The sequence below is a fragment of the Bufo gargarizans genome, chromosome 6, assembly GCF_014858855.1.
Source record: "Bufo gargarizans isolate SCDJY-AF-19 chromosome 6, ASM1485885v1, whole genome shotgun sequence".
In the NCBI taxonomy this organism is placed as follows: Eukaryota; Metazoa; Chordata; class Amphibia; order Anura; family Bufonidae; genus Bufo; species Bufo gargarizans.
In genome coordinates, this window is record NC_058085.1 from 347,803,924 (window position 1) to 347,820,640 (window position 16,717).

General features: G+C 43.2%; 1 protein-coding gene across 1 annotated transcript in view; it reads right to left on the reverse strand.

Moving 5' to 3' along the window:
* The window catches only part of SFRP5 (secreted frizzled related protein 5), a 90,061-nt gene that overhangs the window by 47,727 nt on the left and 25,617 nt on the right, over window positions 1–16,717 (reverse strand). Inside the window, exons 2-3 of the mRNA XM_044299706.1 lie at window positions 11,216–11,293; window positions 9,096–9,265 (exon numbers count right to left, since the gene is read on the reverse strand). Coding sequence (XP_044155641.1) covers window positions 9,096–9,265; window positions 11,216–11,293 — 248 coding nt within the window. The remainder of the gene's footprint in view (window positions 1–9,095; window positions 9,266–11,215; window positions 11,294–16,717) is intronic.

A 16,717-nucleotide genomic window follows, 5' to 3' on the forward strand; every position in this document is an offset into this window, starting at 1 on the left:
AATAATTTGTATCTGGATACTTACCTCTTTTCCCATGCTGTGCACTCATAAACTAAATACATTGTAATACATTGAGAGGACTCATGAGCGCGTGCACATAAGGGAGAGGACTCAAAGAGAAGCCCTCACAATTTATCCTGGTGCCAGGGGTAATAGGCATGAGTATCCACATACAAATTAGTGATCTGCAGTCAGCAGGAACAGTACTATTCATGTAGTATTGCACCCTTTACATAGGCCAGTGATCGGGGCAGTTATTGGGAAGGAGAACTCTTAGGAATGCTCATTCCCGATAATTGACCTACGTAAAGGTGTCCTTTCTGGGCAGCATATTGACCTGCGTAAACAGAAATCTGCTGTCCAGAAACAATGAATCACTATGGGGGTGAGCAATCTCAGTAGTGATCACTCGTCCCCATACAGAGGAGATGATTGCTGCACGTAAATGCAACTCTCACCTCCTCTGATGAGCTGACAACTTTTAGGAATGAATGGGTTGTTTCCGATAATTGCCTGCTGAGTTGGCCATTGTAAAGGGGTCTTAATAGGGCTTTGGAGAGGTGATAGATTCACTTTATGTGCAGTATGAAGCCTCCAGAGATTATAAGCTGACCAGTAGACAGTGTGACCAGGGTTAGAAGAAGCTCTTTGGGAGTCAGGGGTTTCCCAACGAGTCCTTGGTCATTGACGTTTAGCATGATAGTGATCAGATAGACATACACTTATTTATTTTCCCTGGGTGTTGCCCCTTCATACCAATGCTGAAGGCTCGAATAATTGATAATAATTTGACATGTTCCTCACCTGCCCAATGGCACCCCAATCCCTACTTTTCCCACCCATTGACCCAACCCTGAGTGCAGTCTGAGTCACCAGAATACCAGAGGATCCTCCAGTGGGCCCAGACTTTGATACCATAGTGGGCCCCAAAGGTCCAAGAGAAAGAAAAAATTTCATTTTGAGCTTCTTTGAATCAAAAGCTTTTAGACTTATTGAGGATATGGGGATTGGGCCCCAAGAATACATTTCTCCAGTGGGCCCAACGAACCCCGGTCTGACCGTGCCTGAGCTGGAGATACTAATAAACCCTTGTGTGCAGGAGAAGTGGTCCATGACAACTAACCAGGTCCCTGGGACTTTCAATTCAATGCCTTTTTGCTTCAGCCACTTTTTATAAATCTTCCCCATTGTTTTGCTCTGGGCAGGTCTGAACAATAATGTGTCATGGCGGCCGTCATCTTGGTTGACATATTTCCAAGATCTCGGTGATCCATTAGAAAGTTCCTGCCAAGTGGAGAGATGGATTTTGTTAGTTCTCCACTCTGGTGGACAAATGATATAAAATATAGTAACTATCCTCCGGTGTCGGCACAATGACAAGTCTTTCTTTCGAAACGTTAAGTAATGAGGTGTCCGGAACTGATGATCTACAGTGAATTGAAAAGAAACATTTATTAGCCTCCGATCACTGCCCCCCTCCCCCGCCTGCCTTCTTTTCAAGCGAGATCCATTTTTCCTCTCTTTCCTGCCAAATAGACGGCCGCCCTCCCGTTACTGTTTTCCTTCATGTTTCTAACGGAGATTTATGAAGTAACACAATTTCGGATGACAGATGGAGAGGGTGAATGAGAGAGCAGTCGGCAAGCCCTGACAACCCCTTTATTTATTTCGCGTTAATGAGTTTTAATTAAATCTTATGCCTATTCAGACCACGCACCGGCGATTAGTGATTTAGGGGAGGGAGGGTGAAACGCGTGTTGTATGAAAACAAGCTACGCGTTTCACCTAAAGAAGGTAATTAAAGGGAAGGATAGAGCGGAACCATTGCTTTGATCGGGGAATCGAAGCAGAAACAGGAGATGAGAGTCTGATGGATGGGGGAAGGGGGGGTCTGCATGGATGACCACCACTTCTTTCAGCCCTATGGGACCATTGGCATCAATGGCATGGTGGTTATCGATGTGCACCACCGTTCCATTCTCATAGGGGACTCCATGGCTTCTGTTTTCCTGATCGCTGAGGATCCTGCCCTATTCCACGTCTATCAGTTTTGCATATATGGATCCCCATAGTCATTGCCCCCCCAATAAGTGAGGACATGGCAGCCCACAGGCAGGCCCTAAAAAGCAAACCCATCCACAGGTTTCGATTAGTCTTCATCAGCAGTTAAGAGAAGGGTCAAACTCAAGAGGGGCAAACTCAAGAGCCCCCGTAGTCAGGAATCCCAGAAGCAACCCCTGTATTCTGTGAGCTGTTTAAGGTAGTATTCAGTACAATATGGTGGTATTATTGGGCTGTGTGTACAGGATTATGCGGAAACTGTACAGAGGTCTTCTTTAGGCATTATATGGCGGTAATATTTAGACACTGAATAGCTTTATTGTGTGAGTTAGAGATGAGCGAATTTCATGTTATGAAATTTGTTCACGCTTCGTTTGGTGGTAAAAGCAGAATTGCGTTATGGATTCCATTAGAGGACTCCCCTACATTACGGAAACGGGCCGGAACCCTTTTGTAGCCCATAGACTTCTAAAGGCATTCCGTTATGCATTACGTCATAGAATTGCGTTATGGTCGGTGGTAACGTAATCCATAACGCAATACCGCTTTTACAACCAAACGAAGCATGAACGAATTACAAAATATGAAATTCGCTCATCTCTAGTGTGAGTATGTGATCTGCATATGTAGTATTATGTGGACACAGTGTGTACGTACTATTTAGGTATTATATGGCGGTAATATTTGGACCCTGAATAGCTTTCTTGTGTGATCCTGTGGACTGTATCTGTAGTATGATGTGGGCGCTGTATGGCGCTATTATTTAGGCATTATATGGCGGTAATATTTGGACACTGAATAGTTTTATTGTGTGAGCTTGCGGACTGTATATGTAGTATGATGTGGACGCTGTATGTCGCTATTATTTAGGCATTATATGGCGGTAATATATGGACACCGAATAGTTTTATTGTGTGAGCTTGCAGCCTGTATATGTAGTATGATGTGGGCGCTGTATGGCACTATTATTTAGGCATTATATGGCGGTAATATTTGGACACCGAATAGTTTTATTGTGTGAGCTTGCGGACTGTATATGTAGTATGATGTGGACATTGTATGTTGGTATTATTTAGAAATTTTATAGCGTTAATATTTGGACACCAAAAAGCTTTTTTGGGTGCGCATGTGGTCTGTATATTAGTATATGTAGTATTATGTGGACACTGTATGGCGTTATTATGTAGATATTATATGACGGTAATATTTGAACACTGATTAGCTTTATTATGTGCACATGTGGGCTGTATATTAGTATATGTAGTATTATGTAGACGCTGTATGGAAGTATTATTTAGGCATTATATGGCAGTAATATATGTACACTGGTTACCTTGACTGTGTGTGCATGTAAGCTGTATAATAGTACAATGTGGACATTGTATAGAGTTATAATTTTGGCACTATATAGCGGTATTATTTAAGCACTGAATGGTTTTATGGGCATTGCATGCATACTTATATAAACTGTTGCGCTGAATGCCTACACGATGCCGTCTTCCAGAAGGGACCCCCGCCACCTGCTCTTTCACTTCCTGTATACGCTCCATACCCAAATGCACTTCTCATAACTTTGTGATGTCGTTCTAAATCACAAAACGCTAAGGATATTATAGCTGATTGATCCTTCTGTGCCAAATGTCATAATGAGCAGAGCATGTTAACTTCATCCCCTCTCTACCCAAATCCGCTATCAGCCGTATTAATCGGAGGCAGCGATGGCCCGCAGCGTCTCATAATACATAAACAAATCGCAGAATGAAAACCAAAACTGGGCCGGGATCAAGTCCGAATATTTGCTTTAGATTTCCCGATAATGGTCTTTTGGAGAGGATGTGAGACTGATGTAAAGTAAATAGGAGATTTTTCTAAGAAAAGAATTATGAAGCAATTAAAAGAAAACAACAAACACGTTTCCAAAGCTCAAACTACCTAAAGACTGAAAATTCAGCCCGTGGTGGACCCAGATAAGATTAAAGTAAAACTCCGGCCAAAAACTGCTAGTTCAGGGCTTACAGGGTAAGCAGACTTTAGCAATCAACTTTTATAAATAGTCTTTTGGAGCCGTTTTGTGTACACAGCTCCTATGCAAACATATGAATTTGGGTTAGGGTTACAGATTACAAATAATGCCTGTGTTTCCTGATAACCCGTTGCCAGTGGAGACCAAGATGGGGAGTATGTAGACGTCACTGCAGGATCAAACTGCATACAAGGTTTGTTTCTGTGACCCGGTAGACCCGAATGTAGAGCGGCGTGGTGGCTGGCTGGAACTGGAGAGGATGGGAGTGGTAGCGGTGGCAATGAGGGTGGTTGAAGTCCTGATGGTGGCCAATCCCTCTCCCTCTAAGGCTCCCTGGGCAGGGCAGGGCATGCAGTGACTTGAGGGCTCACCCTTTCTTCCCTGGGCTTTTTGGTGGTTTCTTCCTGGTGGTAGTCGGGGTGCCCTTGATGGTGGATGGTTGGCAGGGTGTGGAGCAGCAGGACAGGCGTAGGGCTGGAGGATGGATGGTGGAGTCAGTGACTCGGCTCGTTTGGTTACAAACAAGTCTAACTTTTCTGAGTAGATAAGAGGAGTTGTCGTACATATAGCAGGAATAGGCTTTGTCCTGAGGAATACTACAGAGTAGGCTTTTCCCAATAGCTATGTATAGGCAGCAGCAAAGATGGTGGTAATCCTCCCCGAGTCTCTTTCTAGAAACACTTTGCAGTCTTCCCAAATAACCACAGGTATGCAAATCTGTTCTCATTAACTCTTTCTGCAATTCCCAGGCTGAAGGGTACAGATCTCGGATCTGGATGGGAAGTCTGTCTCCAAAGTGTCGTAGGTGCCGAAGGCAATGAACCCTTTCCATAAGCAGTAAAGTCTTTTTGCCATAAACAAGCGATGACCTTACTGTCTTTCCAGGCACAGACTAGATGTCCGTTCTCTTCCTCTCAGGGGCATTCTCTCAGTTCAGTTGCTTCTCTGCACAACTACCAACAGTATAAAGTACTTCTTAAAGTAAATGTCCATTTTGTAAATCTGGATAGGGCCAATATTTGGTGTGGATTAATTTCATAATACATTTGTATAGAAGTAAGAGCTAAAATTTTCTGATACCGAGCTACAAATCTTCTGCAAAGGCATAATGGAAACATTCTGGCTACCATAAGTTACCACCAGGGGGAGCTTAGGAGCTTGGAAACTTTAAGTGGACCTCTCACCTTTCATGACATCTCGGATTTAGTAACTACTTGCAATCCCAATGCAATAAAAATACTGGAGCAACCATTTTTATGACTCTGTGTTGTGCCATCCCTTTATTATTCCTGCTAAAAGTTATGGATCAATTGTTGGCTGTTTGCAGTGAAGGTCCAGATGGTTGTTACCAGTTGGGGGAGTGTCCCTGCACAGTCTGACATGGGCAGAACTTATTGGATAGTGTCAGACTGTGCAGGGACAACCCCCCCCCCCCCCCCCAACTGGTAACACCCAGATAGACCCTCATTGCAAACTGCTAGTAATTCATTCATAAATTCTTGCAGGAATAATAAAGCAATGGCACATCATAGAGTCATGAGAATAGATGCTTCCAGTACAAGGGGGACGCAAATAGTTGCCAAAAAAGAAATGCCAGGAGAAATTACAGGTCCTCTTTAAAGAAGACCTGTCCTGTTGAACACAATGTCTGATCTGCGGGCAGCACATTATAGAGCAGGAGGAGCTGAGCAGGTTTATATATAGTTTTGAGATAAATGATTTAGTATAACGTAGTGTAACATATTGATCAACATCTCTGCTCATTTTGGGCTTAGGAGCCCAGTGGGCCGTCCAAGTCAAGGATTGATAGCAGGAAAGGCCATCAATCACAGATAGGACCGTCCACTGGACTCCTAAGCATAGAAAGAGCAGAGGTTTAAAAGAACTAGAATACTAATTCTGTTGAATCTTTTCCCACAAAAATGATCAATCTGTTCAGCTTGTTCTGCTGCAGATGAGACTCCATATTCAATGTGACAGGTTCCTTATAATGTATACGACGAGTAGACTGAACTCAGTAATAAAACAGTATGCAGTAAGCTTGCAAGCTCCACCTAGTGGTGACTGCAGGAAACCAGGATTTGGGGATTAAGAGCTATATTACTTACGCCTACAGATTAGGCTACTTTCACACTCGCGTTTTGGCTTTCCATTTGTGAGATCGATCATGGGCTCTCAAAAGCGGTCCAAAACAGATCAGTTTTGCCATAATTCATTCTGAATGGAAAAGGATCCGCTCAGAATGCATCAGTTTGCCTCCGATCCGTCTCCATTCCGCTCTGGAGGTGGACACCAAAACGCTGCTTGCAGCGTTTTTCTGTCCACCGTATAGAGCGGAGCAAGACGAGAAAACTAATCCGTCCCCATTGACTTACATTGTGTGCCAGGACGGATCCATTTTCTCAGACACAATAGAAAACGGATCCGTCCCCTATTGACTTTCAATGGTTTTCAAGACGGATCCGCCATGGCTATAGAAGACATAATAAAAGTGGATCCGTTCATGACGGATTCATGTGGTTGTATTATGGTAACGGAAGCGTTTTTGCAGCTTTATGTGAGCAAATTCTGTCCAATCAGACCAATAGTCGGTGTGTATAACAAAAGATCTGAGTGCGTAAACGGCCACCTAACCAATGATTGGTCAGATAATCTGGCATTGCAGGTGGTCTGGTGCTGTATAAACATACAATTAAACCTTTCCAAAAAGCACCTCTATGAGAAGATCATGACATCCCTTGGACTAGATCAGATTTTCTATGACAGGTTTACAAATTTTCATTGTCATGTATAGTGATCAACTGTTGGAGAGGACTACCCTCCAGAAGACCAGTTTTCAATGTAGTTTATGATGAGTATATATAGTATATACTATTACATTACATCAGTACTGAATGTTTGACCTTAAATAATATGGGGGGAAAAAGCCACCCTTTCCTTTAAGTGATCATTGATACATTTCCGATGATAATGTTGATGGGGTCCGTGAGCTGAAACGTCCACAGATTTGTAGAATGAACGCACCATGGTGACCCCAGGCTTAACCCCACTAATGCAAATCTAAGAGATCTGTTGTTTAGAGCTTTTTTTTAAAGCACCGTTGAATTCAAGGGGCCGTGTAGCATATTCTTAAAAACGGATGGGCACCAACTGAGCGTCTACTGACAATGGAATTGCTTCTTTAAAGAGTTTTCCTTGACTCTGATATTGATGGCCTATCTGACAAGGGTAGGCAATCAATTTGGTACTGGTGGGGGGGTCCAATGTTAAGCATCCAATCCCCTCAATCCCTCAAATGCAGCCACAGAACCGTACATTTGATAGTGGCTATTCCGTACATTTGATAGTGGCTATTCCTGGTATTGCAGCTCAGTCCCATTCAGCTGAATAGGACTGAGCTGCAGAAACCTACAATGTCCATGTCCTGCTGCTTCAAGATGTACAGCTCTGTGTCTTGAAAATAAAAAAGCAGACATAGGCTAGCCAGAGCAAGTGACTCCTTTAATCAGGAGATGGGTAGGGCTGCCAGAATTCTACCCCCACGATCTGATATCAATGGCTTATTCTAAGAATCAACCTATTTAGGACTAATACTGACCATACGCATTAAATTTATATCTGCCAAACCCACCAACTTCAACAAGACCACAATGTGCATGGGGATAACTTGAGTTTCCCTCAAAGGCAGATGTCAAAGGAAATAAGAATGGAGTCATTGGAAGATCTGGTGGCTACCATCTAGGTGCTCATTCACCAGGGTAAATTTTCATGGAAGCCAATTAACCTATCGGTATGTTTTTGGTGTGTTGTAGAAAATCTAAGTATTTGGAGAAAATCCACATAGGAAGAACATACAAACTCTATCAAAATGTCAGATTTGAACCCAGGACCCCTGTGTAGACAACAGAGAAGACAACAATGCTAACTACTGAACCACCATGCAGATCAACATGCCGATCCCAACTACTGAGCCACCATGTAGATCGATGTGCCGATCCCAACTACTGAGCCACCATGTAGATCGATGTGCCGATCCCAACTACTGAGCCACCGCGCAGATCAGTGGAGATAAACCTCCATCAGAGGTGTCTAGCATCTGCTTAATCCTCCCACCCATACAGAACATATCCATGCTTGGCCAAGCCCAGTTTGTATGTGCATGTGTATGGAGGATCGGGAGAAATACTGTAGCTGTTGACCAAACAAGCTATCAAAAGTGGCCAGTTTCTTACCCTAGTTAGGTTGAATCTGATAAGGCATTTCACATGGATTTTGGTAAATGTAACTGTATACCACACCATGGAGGAACCCAACCATGTTTTGTTGCATAAAAACTACAGAAGATTCAACCTATAAAAAAAGAAAATCATCTTCCAAGATCATAATTTACCGATGGTTTGGAAATTTACGAGAGGATGTAATGATTTGCAAGTGAACAGAACTGTTTGCATGACTGTTATTCATCAAAGGCGGCAGAGCTAATCCCTGCCCGGGCTGACACCAGCGGTAGCAGGTTAAGCACTGCTATTAATGATCCCGAGTTTTGTATACAGTATGTCTCTGTATGAGAAGGTGCTCATGCTGTGACTACTTCTGGACAGGCTGAAATTCCTTAGGTTCCTCATAATTAGGAAGTGAGATGATGGCACAAAATAGGGAATGTCTTCTGTAATTTACGAGGAGCCAGAACCCCTCATAGTCAGGAGAATTATGGTTTGCTTATCCTGATTCCTGACTGCTCCAATGCCTGAGAGATCAGTTGTCCAGTGGGGAATACATTTTAGGAAAGGGTTCAGAGTGGGTTAACAAACAATAAAACAAACAATACTGATTGCCCACCGCTTTCTTCCTGATGTTAACCAAGCCCCCACTGGTCTCTGCTTCCTGCTCCCAGGGGTGCACCGCCAATGAGGCGAGGTGAGGCGATTGCCTCAGGCGGCACCACCTGGACACAAGTGCGAGTGGCAACAAGGCTGTGGGAAATGAGCACTTCTATTGTGGAAGCGCTTACCTCTCTCTGTTCAACTGTATTGCCATCCTCATGATAGAGATACAGTTGAATGCCGCAGTGGGACACGGGGGCAATGTCTCCCTGCCCGTCCCTTTGATAGTCTTCATCATCATCGTGAACAGGCCAGAAGAGAGATCTGTACAGCATTGCTGTCAGCTGCATGGAAGTAACTATTTAGTTTATTATTTTTAGTTTGGCATCATGCTGTTGGGCCTTTCAGGGGGGCACTATGGGGGTCAATGTTTCTACTGGGGTCACTATATAGGGTCATTTTGTACTGTCACACAAAAGAGGGGCATATTTTTGTACTGGCACACACTATGTGGGGCACTATGGGGACATTGGCTCTACTGGGGACACTAAGAGTGGACCATTTTATGTACTGGCACACAGAAGGGGGCAATTTTTTTGTACTGGCACACATTTTAAGTGGACATTTCTTGTACTTGGACACATAATAAGGAGCCATTTTTTGTCCTGGCGCACATAATAAAGGGCCATTTTTTGTACTGGCACACATAATAAGGGGCCATTTTTTGTACTGGCACACATAATAAGGACCATTTTTTGTACTGGCGCACATAATAAGTGGCCATTTTTTGTACTGGCACACATAATAAGGAGCCATCTTTTGTACTGGCCCACATAATAAGGGGCCATTTTTTGTACTGGCACACATAATAAGGGGCCATTTTTTGTACTGGCACACATAGAAAGGAGCCATTTTTTGTACTGGAGCACATAATAAAGGTACATTTTTTGTACTGGCACACATAATAAGGAGCCATTTTTTGTACTGGCACACATAATATGGAGCCATTTTTTGTACTGGCACACATGATAAAGGTCCATTTTCTGCACTGGAACACATAATAAGGAGCCATTTTTTGTACTGGCACACATAATAAAGGGCCATTTTTTGTATTGCAAAGAAGTCAGCAAATCCCAATGCGCAGGTGCACGTTGCCATAGCTGGAAACACACAAAAAAAAATAATACAATGCAATAGCACTCTGCAAACCAAATAAAGTAGAAGAAAGTATTCTGTTGCTAATGCTACGCTTATTAAGTAAATTTGAGATTCTTGGCAAATACATTTTGTACAAAATTATTTGGGCCCATCTGCCACACGTCAAGGTGATCTCTGGAAGACGGGAACCTAACACTAAATTCTACCTGTTATGGGCCATGACAGCCACCATAAAATTCAGGGAGTGTAGGTTCCACATGCATGCTGGGCCCACTCTGATTTTTATCATTTTTGGTGCCAAAATGGCCTCCTTTAAATCCAGGGGATGCAGGTACCAACATGCATGCCGAGCCCACTCCATTCCTCTCCTGGTGCCAGAATTCTTGTTCTTTATTTGGTTTGCAGAGTTCTGTTGCATTGTATTTTTTTTCTTTGCATTTTTTGTATTGGCGTACATTATAAGGGGGTAATTTTTGTACTGGCATACATTATGAGGGGGTATTTTTTGTACTGGTACCAGTTTCAATTTTCGCCTCAGGCAGCAGAAAGACTAGGTGCACTCCTGCCTGCTCCGATCTCGACACTCAGGAAATGTCGAGATGGAAACAGAAACCAGTGAGGACCCAGTAAGTGTTAGAATTGATTAAGCCTGATTTATGACAAGGCGTACACCTCGTCGTAAATACAGTAAGGTGCAGCATCCGGGAGTCCATGCACCTATTCTGATATCTACACCGGCCCCTGGTGTACTTTTACGTCAGAAAACTGGCATAAAAGATGATAAATGTGGTGGGGCAGCTGGCTCCGCCCTTCCCACCCTCACCATGAACCCTTTTTGGGAAAGTGGCGAAGGCGGCAGAAAAATACCAAGTGCGCAATAATTTTTGTGCAAACGCTGTTGAAAAAGTTTTTCACACCTGAAAACTGCCGTACATTTAGGATAAATCTGAATATTTTTGAAGGTAGTAGAGTATAAAATTCAACTTCTATCTCTTGTCTTTTCTCCGTGCTTTACACTGCAGTTTTGCTTGCTCAGCTTAGATGCCACATATAAGCACAAGCCTGGAACAAGCTCACCAGGATGTCTAGAAGAAAGTCTCTTTGCAGCCACTGGTGAGACTCTTTCTCCTATATGGGAATGTTCACTTACCGAAATCACTTGCACAATATTGAACCCTCATGGTCTCAGATTTTTGCTCAATTTCACACTGAGTGCAGATCTTGGTTCCTGTGAATAATAAAAAAAAAAAATTCATTAATAAATAAATATATGTATAAAAATATAAAGAAAAAAGTTAAACGGCAATATTACTGAATTCTATCCAATTTTTTTTTATTCTGCTATATGATGAGAACTTGACGCGCCCTATCCTAAACCATTGTAGGAGTAGGACATATCACATATCAGGACCTCTCAATGCCCGCCGGGGCTGTGTCTGATGGCACATAATGCTGGACCCACATGCACATTCTGGGAGAAAGCAGCCCTCCACGTGGAGCCCAGGAGATTTTCCAGCTCTTCCAGGAGCCCAGGAGGTCTGCTTGTGATCCAGGAGCCTCCCGGGCATTGTCTTATGAGCACATCAAAAGCACATGCATGGACTGAGGATAGAGTCACAAGGAGTCCCACCTTCTACTGATACTTCTGTAAGGCACCATATTCTTGCCTAGAAGCAACGGAGATAAGGTAGGGGCCCATTGCAGGTTATTGGCCCTATATTATGGATCCACACAACATATATTCAGAAGGCAGCCATGAGCTGAAGACCTATCTCTATATACAGTGTCAAAAAACTCCACACAAAGGGACATCTCCAGGGGTTATAGGTTAGAATGTTCTTCGAACCCCTTGAGGACAATGTTGGACTTGAGTACAAGAACTATTTTTAAATTCTTTTATCTTTTTATTTCTGAGGTCATTATTTTTTTTTTGTTATTTTTAGGTCGATCTAGCTGTGTGAATTTTTTTGGTACTTTCTTCAGGTGCTATTTTTTTAAGCATTTAATTCCTATAAACATTATTTTGGGAAAATGCAGTGAAGAATGTCAAAGATTTATTTACTTTTTATTATTACAGCGGTGAGGATACCAAATTTGTCTGACATGTCACGACTTGGGACCTAATAAAAAAAAAAAAAAGTTTTTTTTTGCAATTTTCTACATGATTTTTATACATATTACTTTATTTTTATTAGACTTTTTCTTTCATTTTCAAAAATGTTTTAGCTGTTTTTCATTTTAATATACTGTAGCATATATCTAGATGAAAGCACCTTAGGCTGGGTACTTATAGAATTAAAAATGTCCAAGAATGCCCTTACAACAGGCAATATATCTAGAGAGTGTCCTTCAGTGGACCCTGGCTTTTCTGCAAACACACACATGCATAATTTAGGGGTTCTACCTATGGTATTGGAGTGTTGTGACACTGTGACGAGCTCTTAAAGGGGTTGTCTCATTTCACCAATACTAATGTATTGTCATTGTCCATATTGCTTCCTTTGCTGGCTGGATTCACTTTTCCGTCACATTATACGCCGCTCGTGCCCAGAGGTTGTGGCCACCACTGCAGCGCGGAGACGAGGTGCCTGGGACGGGAGCTGCTGCTCACGCGTGCCTATGTGTGCTCCCATGGTCGAGGGCCACCAGAGAGGCCGGCTCTTTTTCCTATAGTGTGCAAGCACGACCACTGTTGCTGGATTGCAGGGTGTCCGTAACCCCTGGACACGAGCAGTGTATAATGTGATGGAAAAATGAATCCAGCCAGCAAAGGAAGCGATATGGACAATAACAATACATTAGTAAGCGCCTTGTATTAACTTTATCTACATGAAAAATGCAATTTGCTGCAGTGACACAACCCCTTTAATGTGCACCCACATTCAGTTCAATGCTGCAATACCAGACACAGCCTGTAGAGAAGAGTGGCGCTGTTTCTGTAAAAAAAACATATCAGTTCCTTTTGCCAATCTCATTAAACCTCTTTAATATTTATAAAGCTTAATCTATTTATATGTTTTATATAGTTTGTCCTATGAGAAATACCTTGTGTTCCACTGATTGCAGATTTTTGCTGTAGATATCTGTCGTATGTCAGAGTTGGCGAAGATACGTTGTCCGGCTGCTTAATATATTATCCGTCATTTACACAGAATGCATGGCACAGACGGCCATTGTGTATCAATTTACTTAATGTGTTCACAGAGGAGACGAGCTGTGCCAAATAAAAGGTCACTTCGCTCGCTTCAAATTCATCAGAAAATAATTTTCTAAAGTTTCGCAGAATTTTATCACAAATGGGGGGGGGGGCAATTATTTACTAAGTGCTCATTGTTTCATGGCCGTGCAGACAAAGGTTAAAAATTTATTTATTTTAGAATGATGAGATTGTTAAAATAAAGATAAGAAAGTTACAAGCAAGTACCTAAGGTCCTGAAAACGCAAAGTGGTGGTAAGAAAATGGTGAAAATGTAACCTTTTAAGTTCATCCCGCCTTTTTACTGCCCCACCTACCACCTGCCTGTTATAATAATGGGGTCTTCTTATGTAGTAGAAGGGTCTTTGGCCCCCTATAGACATCTGGGGCAGTGTGACCACTTCTCCTGCACCTCTTCTCCAGCATTCTGTGCTCAAGGGCCCATTCACACTGCCGTATGAACGCACCCGTTCCGCAATGTTGCGAAACGGGGTGCAGACCTATTCATTTCAATGGGGCCGCAAAAGATGCGGAGCGGCAAACGGCCGTAGTTTCGTCCTGTGACCCCGCAAAAAGCGCAAATCTCTCTGGTGAAAACCTCCGCCGTTCAGCATTCGGCGCCGGCGCGGTGAGGGAAAGACGCTCGCAGGCCGCCAGCATCCTCACTGCGCCTGCGCCGAATACTGAACAGCACGAGATTTCACCAGAGCACAGGGCTGGCAGACGGATGCGAGCGCTGCCTGGCCCTGTCAATCAGGACTTGGAGGGAGGAGACAAAGGTGGGAGAACGGAGCCTCTAGGAGCAGGAACAACGCCCCCCCCCCCCCGCTCCTAGAGACTAATAAGCATATTAGAAAAGTTAGATTTCTGGCGTAACGGGGGCATAGATAAAGTATGAATAAGCCAGTTAGGTTTAGCTGACATTAGCTGACATTAGCACATCGCTTAAAAACCCTTTAATGCATATTTAGTCACCAAGGATGTGTAGTACCCCAGACCTGTGAGTACTCCAATTTTGTAAATAGTTTGGCATTGTTTTGTATTTCCTATTTTATTACATGGTCGTTGCTACCAAAAGGTTTATGGATGTCAAGAGTTAACAATAGCTCTTGGTAGGAGTGGGCTGATCCTTCTTCCTGCCAGGAGGGGGAGTTCCTGTCCAGAGACAGAGAGGAGAGGAAGCACACTTCAGAGCTCCTGCTCCTGTGAAGGATTCTCCATAGAGAACAACAACTCACATCCTCAAGTAAATCTTGAGAAGTCAAAAAGCAGAGTGAACAGCTAACACCTGCATCAAATACGCTGCTGTAAGGTTAGGGACTATGACTAAGACACCCATCATCCAGAACATTACTAGGCCAGTACGACTTAAGTGCTAAATTGCAGCCATCCAACCTTCCTCCATAATCCTTACTGGTGCCAGACAAGATTTGCACTTAAAATCTACTACTATGGTATGTATTTGAAATTATGTTCTATGTTGCACTTAGCAAAAGAGACTTTTATATGTTTAATTCTGGCCTCTTTCTTCCGTACTGCATTTCCACTGCACCCATCCCCAGGGAGCAACAGCCTGAGGGAATGCACTATGACACAAAACTTTATCAGGACCACTACCACTACCCAGCACGCTGCGGCTTTTGTCCGGCCACCTCTTGGCTTGCTTGCCGTGCTGCGGCTGGACCTCTGACCCGCCCCAATTATAGTTAATTGGGCCGAAGGGAACTTCCGGTGGCATGGTGGGCTAGCGTTAGCATGGATCCGGCAGGCTGTTCCTCCACCGGAACAGCCTGCTGGACCCTGCTGCCGCGAGTGTGAAAGTAGCCTAGCCCGAGTTTGGCCTAGATTGTGACAAGTAACATGTTATCTGGACCATTTTCACTATGACTAGGGTACTATGTCTCCACTACTCACAGGAAACATATGGATATACAGTATATATATATATATATATAATAATCACAGGTCGGCACTGCTGTTTGAAGTCGCGGTGCACGAGTCTATGGGATGGCGGACCCGGCTTTGCACGGGTATATTTCATCTATTTAATTTAATGTTTGTGTATGTTGTTAAAAGATATTGACAGTATCCACTATAACAGTGACATCTACAGCACCCCTCCCCCTTTAACAGTGAACTCCACAGTTCCCCACCCCTTAACACTGAACCCCCCACAGTGCCCCGCCACTTTAAAATGGGACCTCCACAGCAGCCCATCCCCTTAACTTAGACATTCACAGCAGCCTGCCCCTTTAAAAGTGAGTATTACAGCACCCCACTCCCTTAACAGTGACCTCCACAGTACCCTGCTGCCTTAACAGTGACCTCCACAGCACCTGCCCCTTTAACAGTGACCTCCACAGCACCTGCCCCTTTAACAGTGACCTCCACAGCACCTGCCCCTTTAACAGTGTCCTCCACAGCACCTGCTCCTTCAACAGTGACCTCCACAGCACCTGCCCCTCCAACAGTGACCTCCACAGCACCCTGCCCTTTACATGCTAGGGCTACACGACGACATGTGTCGCACAATATTTTTATATTGGATTATTGGATTTTTCTGCGACTGTCGCGTCGCAGCATGTCACATGTCGCAGTGCAACACCATAGACTACCATTATAAAAATTGTCGCGTGACATTGTGCCCTATCTGTCGTGCGACTTATTGTCGCGCGACACGTCGTCGTGTCACCCTAGCTTAAAGCTGACCTATAGCAGTGAAATTGCTTGAATAGCCCACGTTTTTTAAACTTGCTATTGATAGCTGAACAGTTTTGCAGGAAAACATTTGTTTTACCCACAAATGGCAAAATATCGCCTGGACTGGATGCAGGATTAGACTACACAGTTTGTTTGTAGTCTGTTACCATGGAGATGCATAGGTCTGGATAGAAGAAGTTAAAGTAACACTATTTGTAAAATTGCTTTGTTAGATGTATTAGAGTAATATCTGTAAAGAATAAATCAAGGCAACTGGACGTACTGTAGATTTCTTGAAATGTTTCACTCGTTCTTCCAACGAGCTTTCTCAATTGAGAAATTGAGAAAGCTCGTTGGAAGAACGAGTGAAACGTTTTCAAGAAATCTACAGTACGTCCAGTTGCCTTGATTTATTCTTTACAGATATATACCATGACCTGGATAAATGAGAACCTTCACAGATATATTAGAGTAATGCCAACTGGTTGCAAAAGTAGACATACCCTTTAAATATTGCTTTATATATATGCCGTTTTTTCAAGGATTTCGGTTATTGCACGGGATCTGCGTCAGCGACTGTTTCTTTACTAAAGCTTTTATATGTCTATTTTAGCAATAATGGATATCGACAAAATAACAAAGTAACATGGTCATAAAAGGCAGGAAGTTGCTCAAAACCCCATATGCTGTTGCACATATACAGACGTGGACAAAATTGTTGGTACCCTTTGGTCAATGAAAGAAAAAGTCACAATG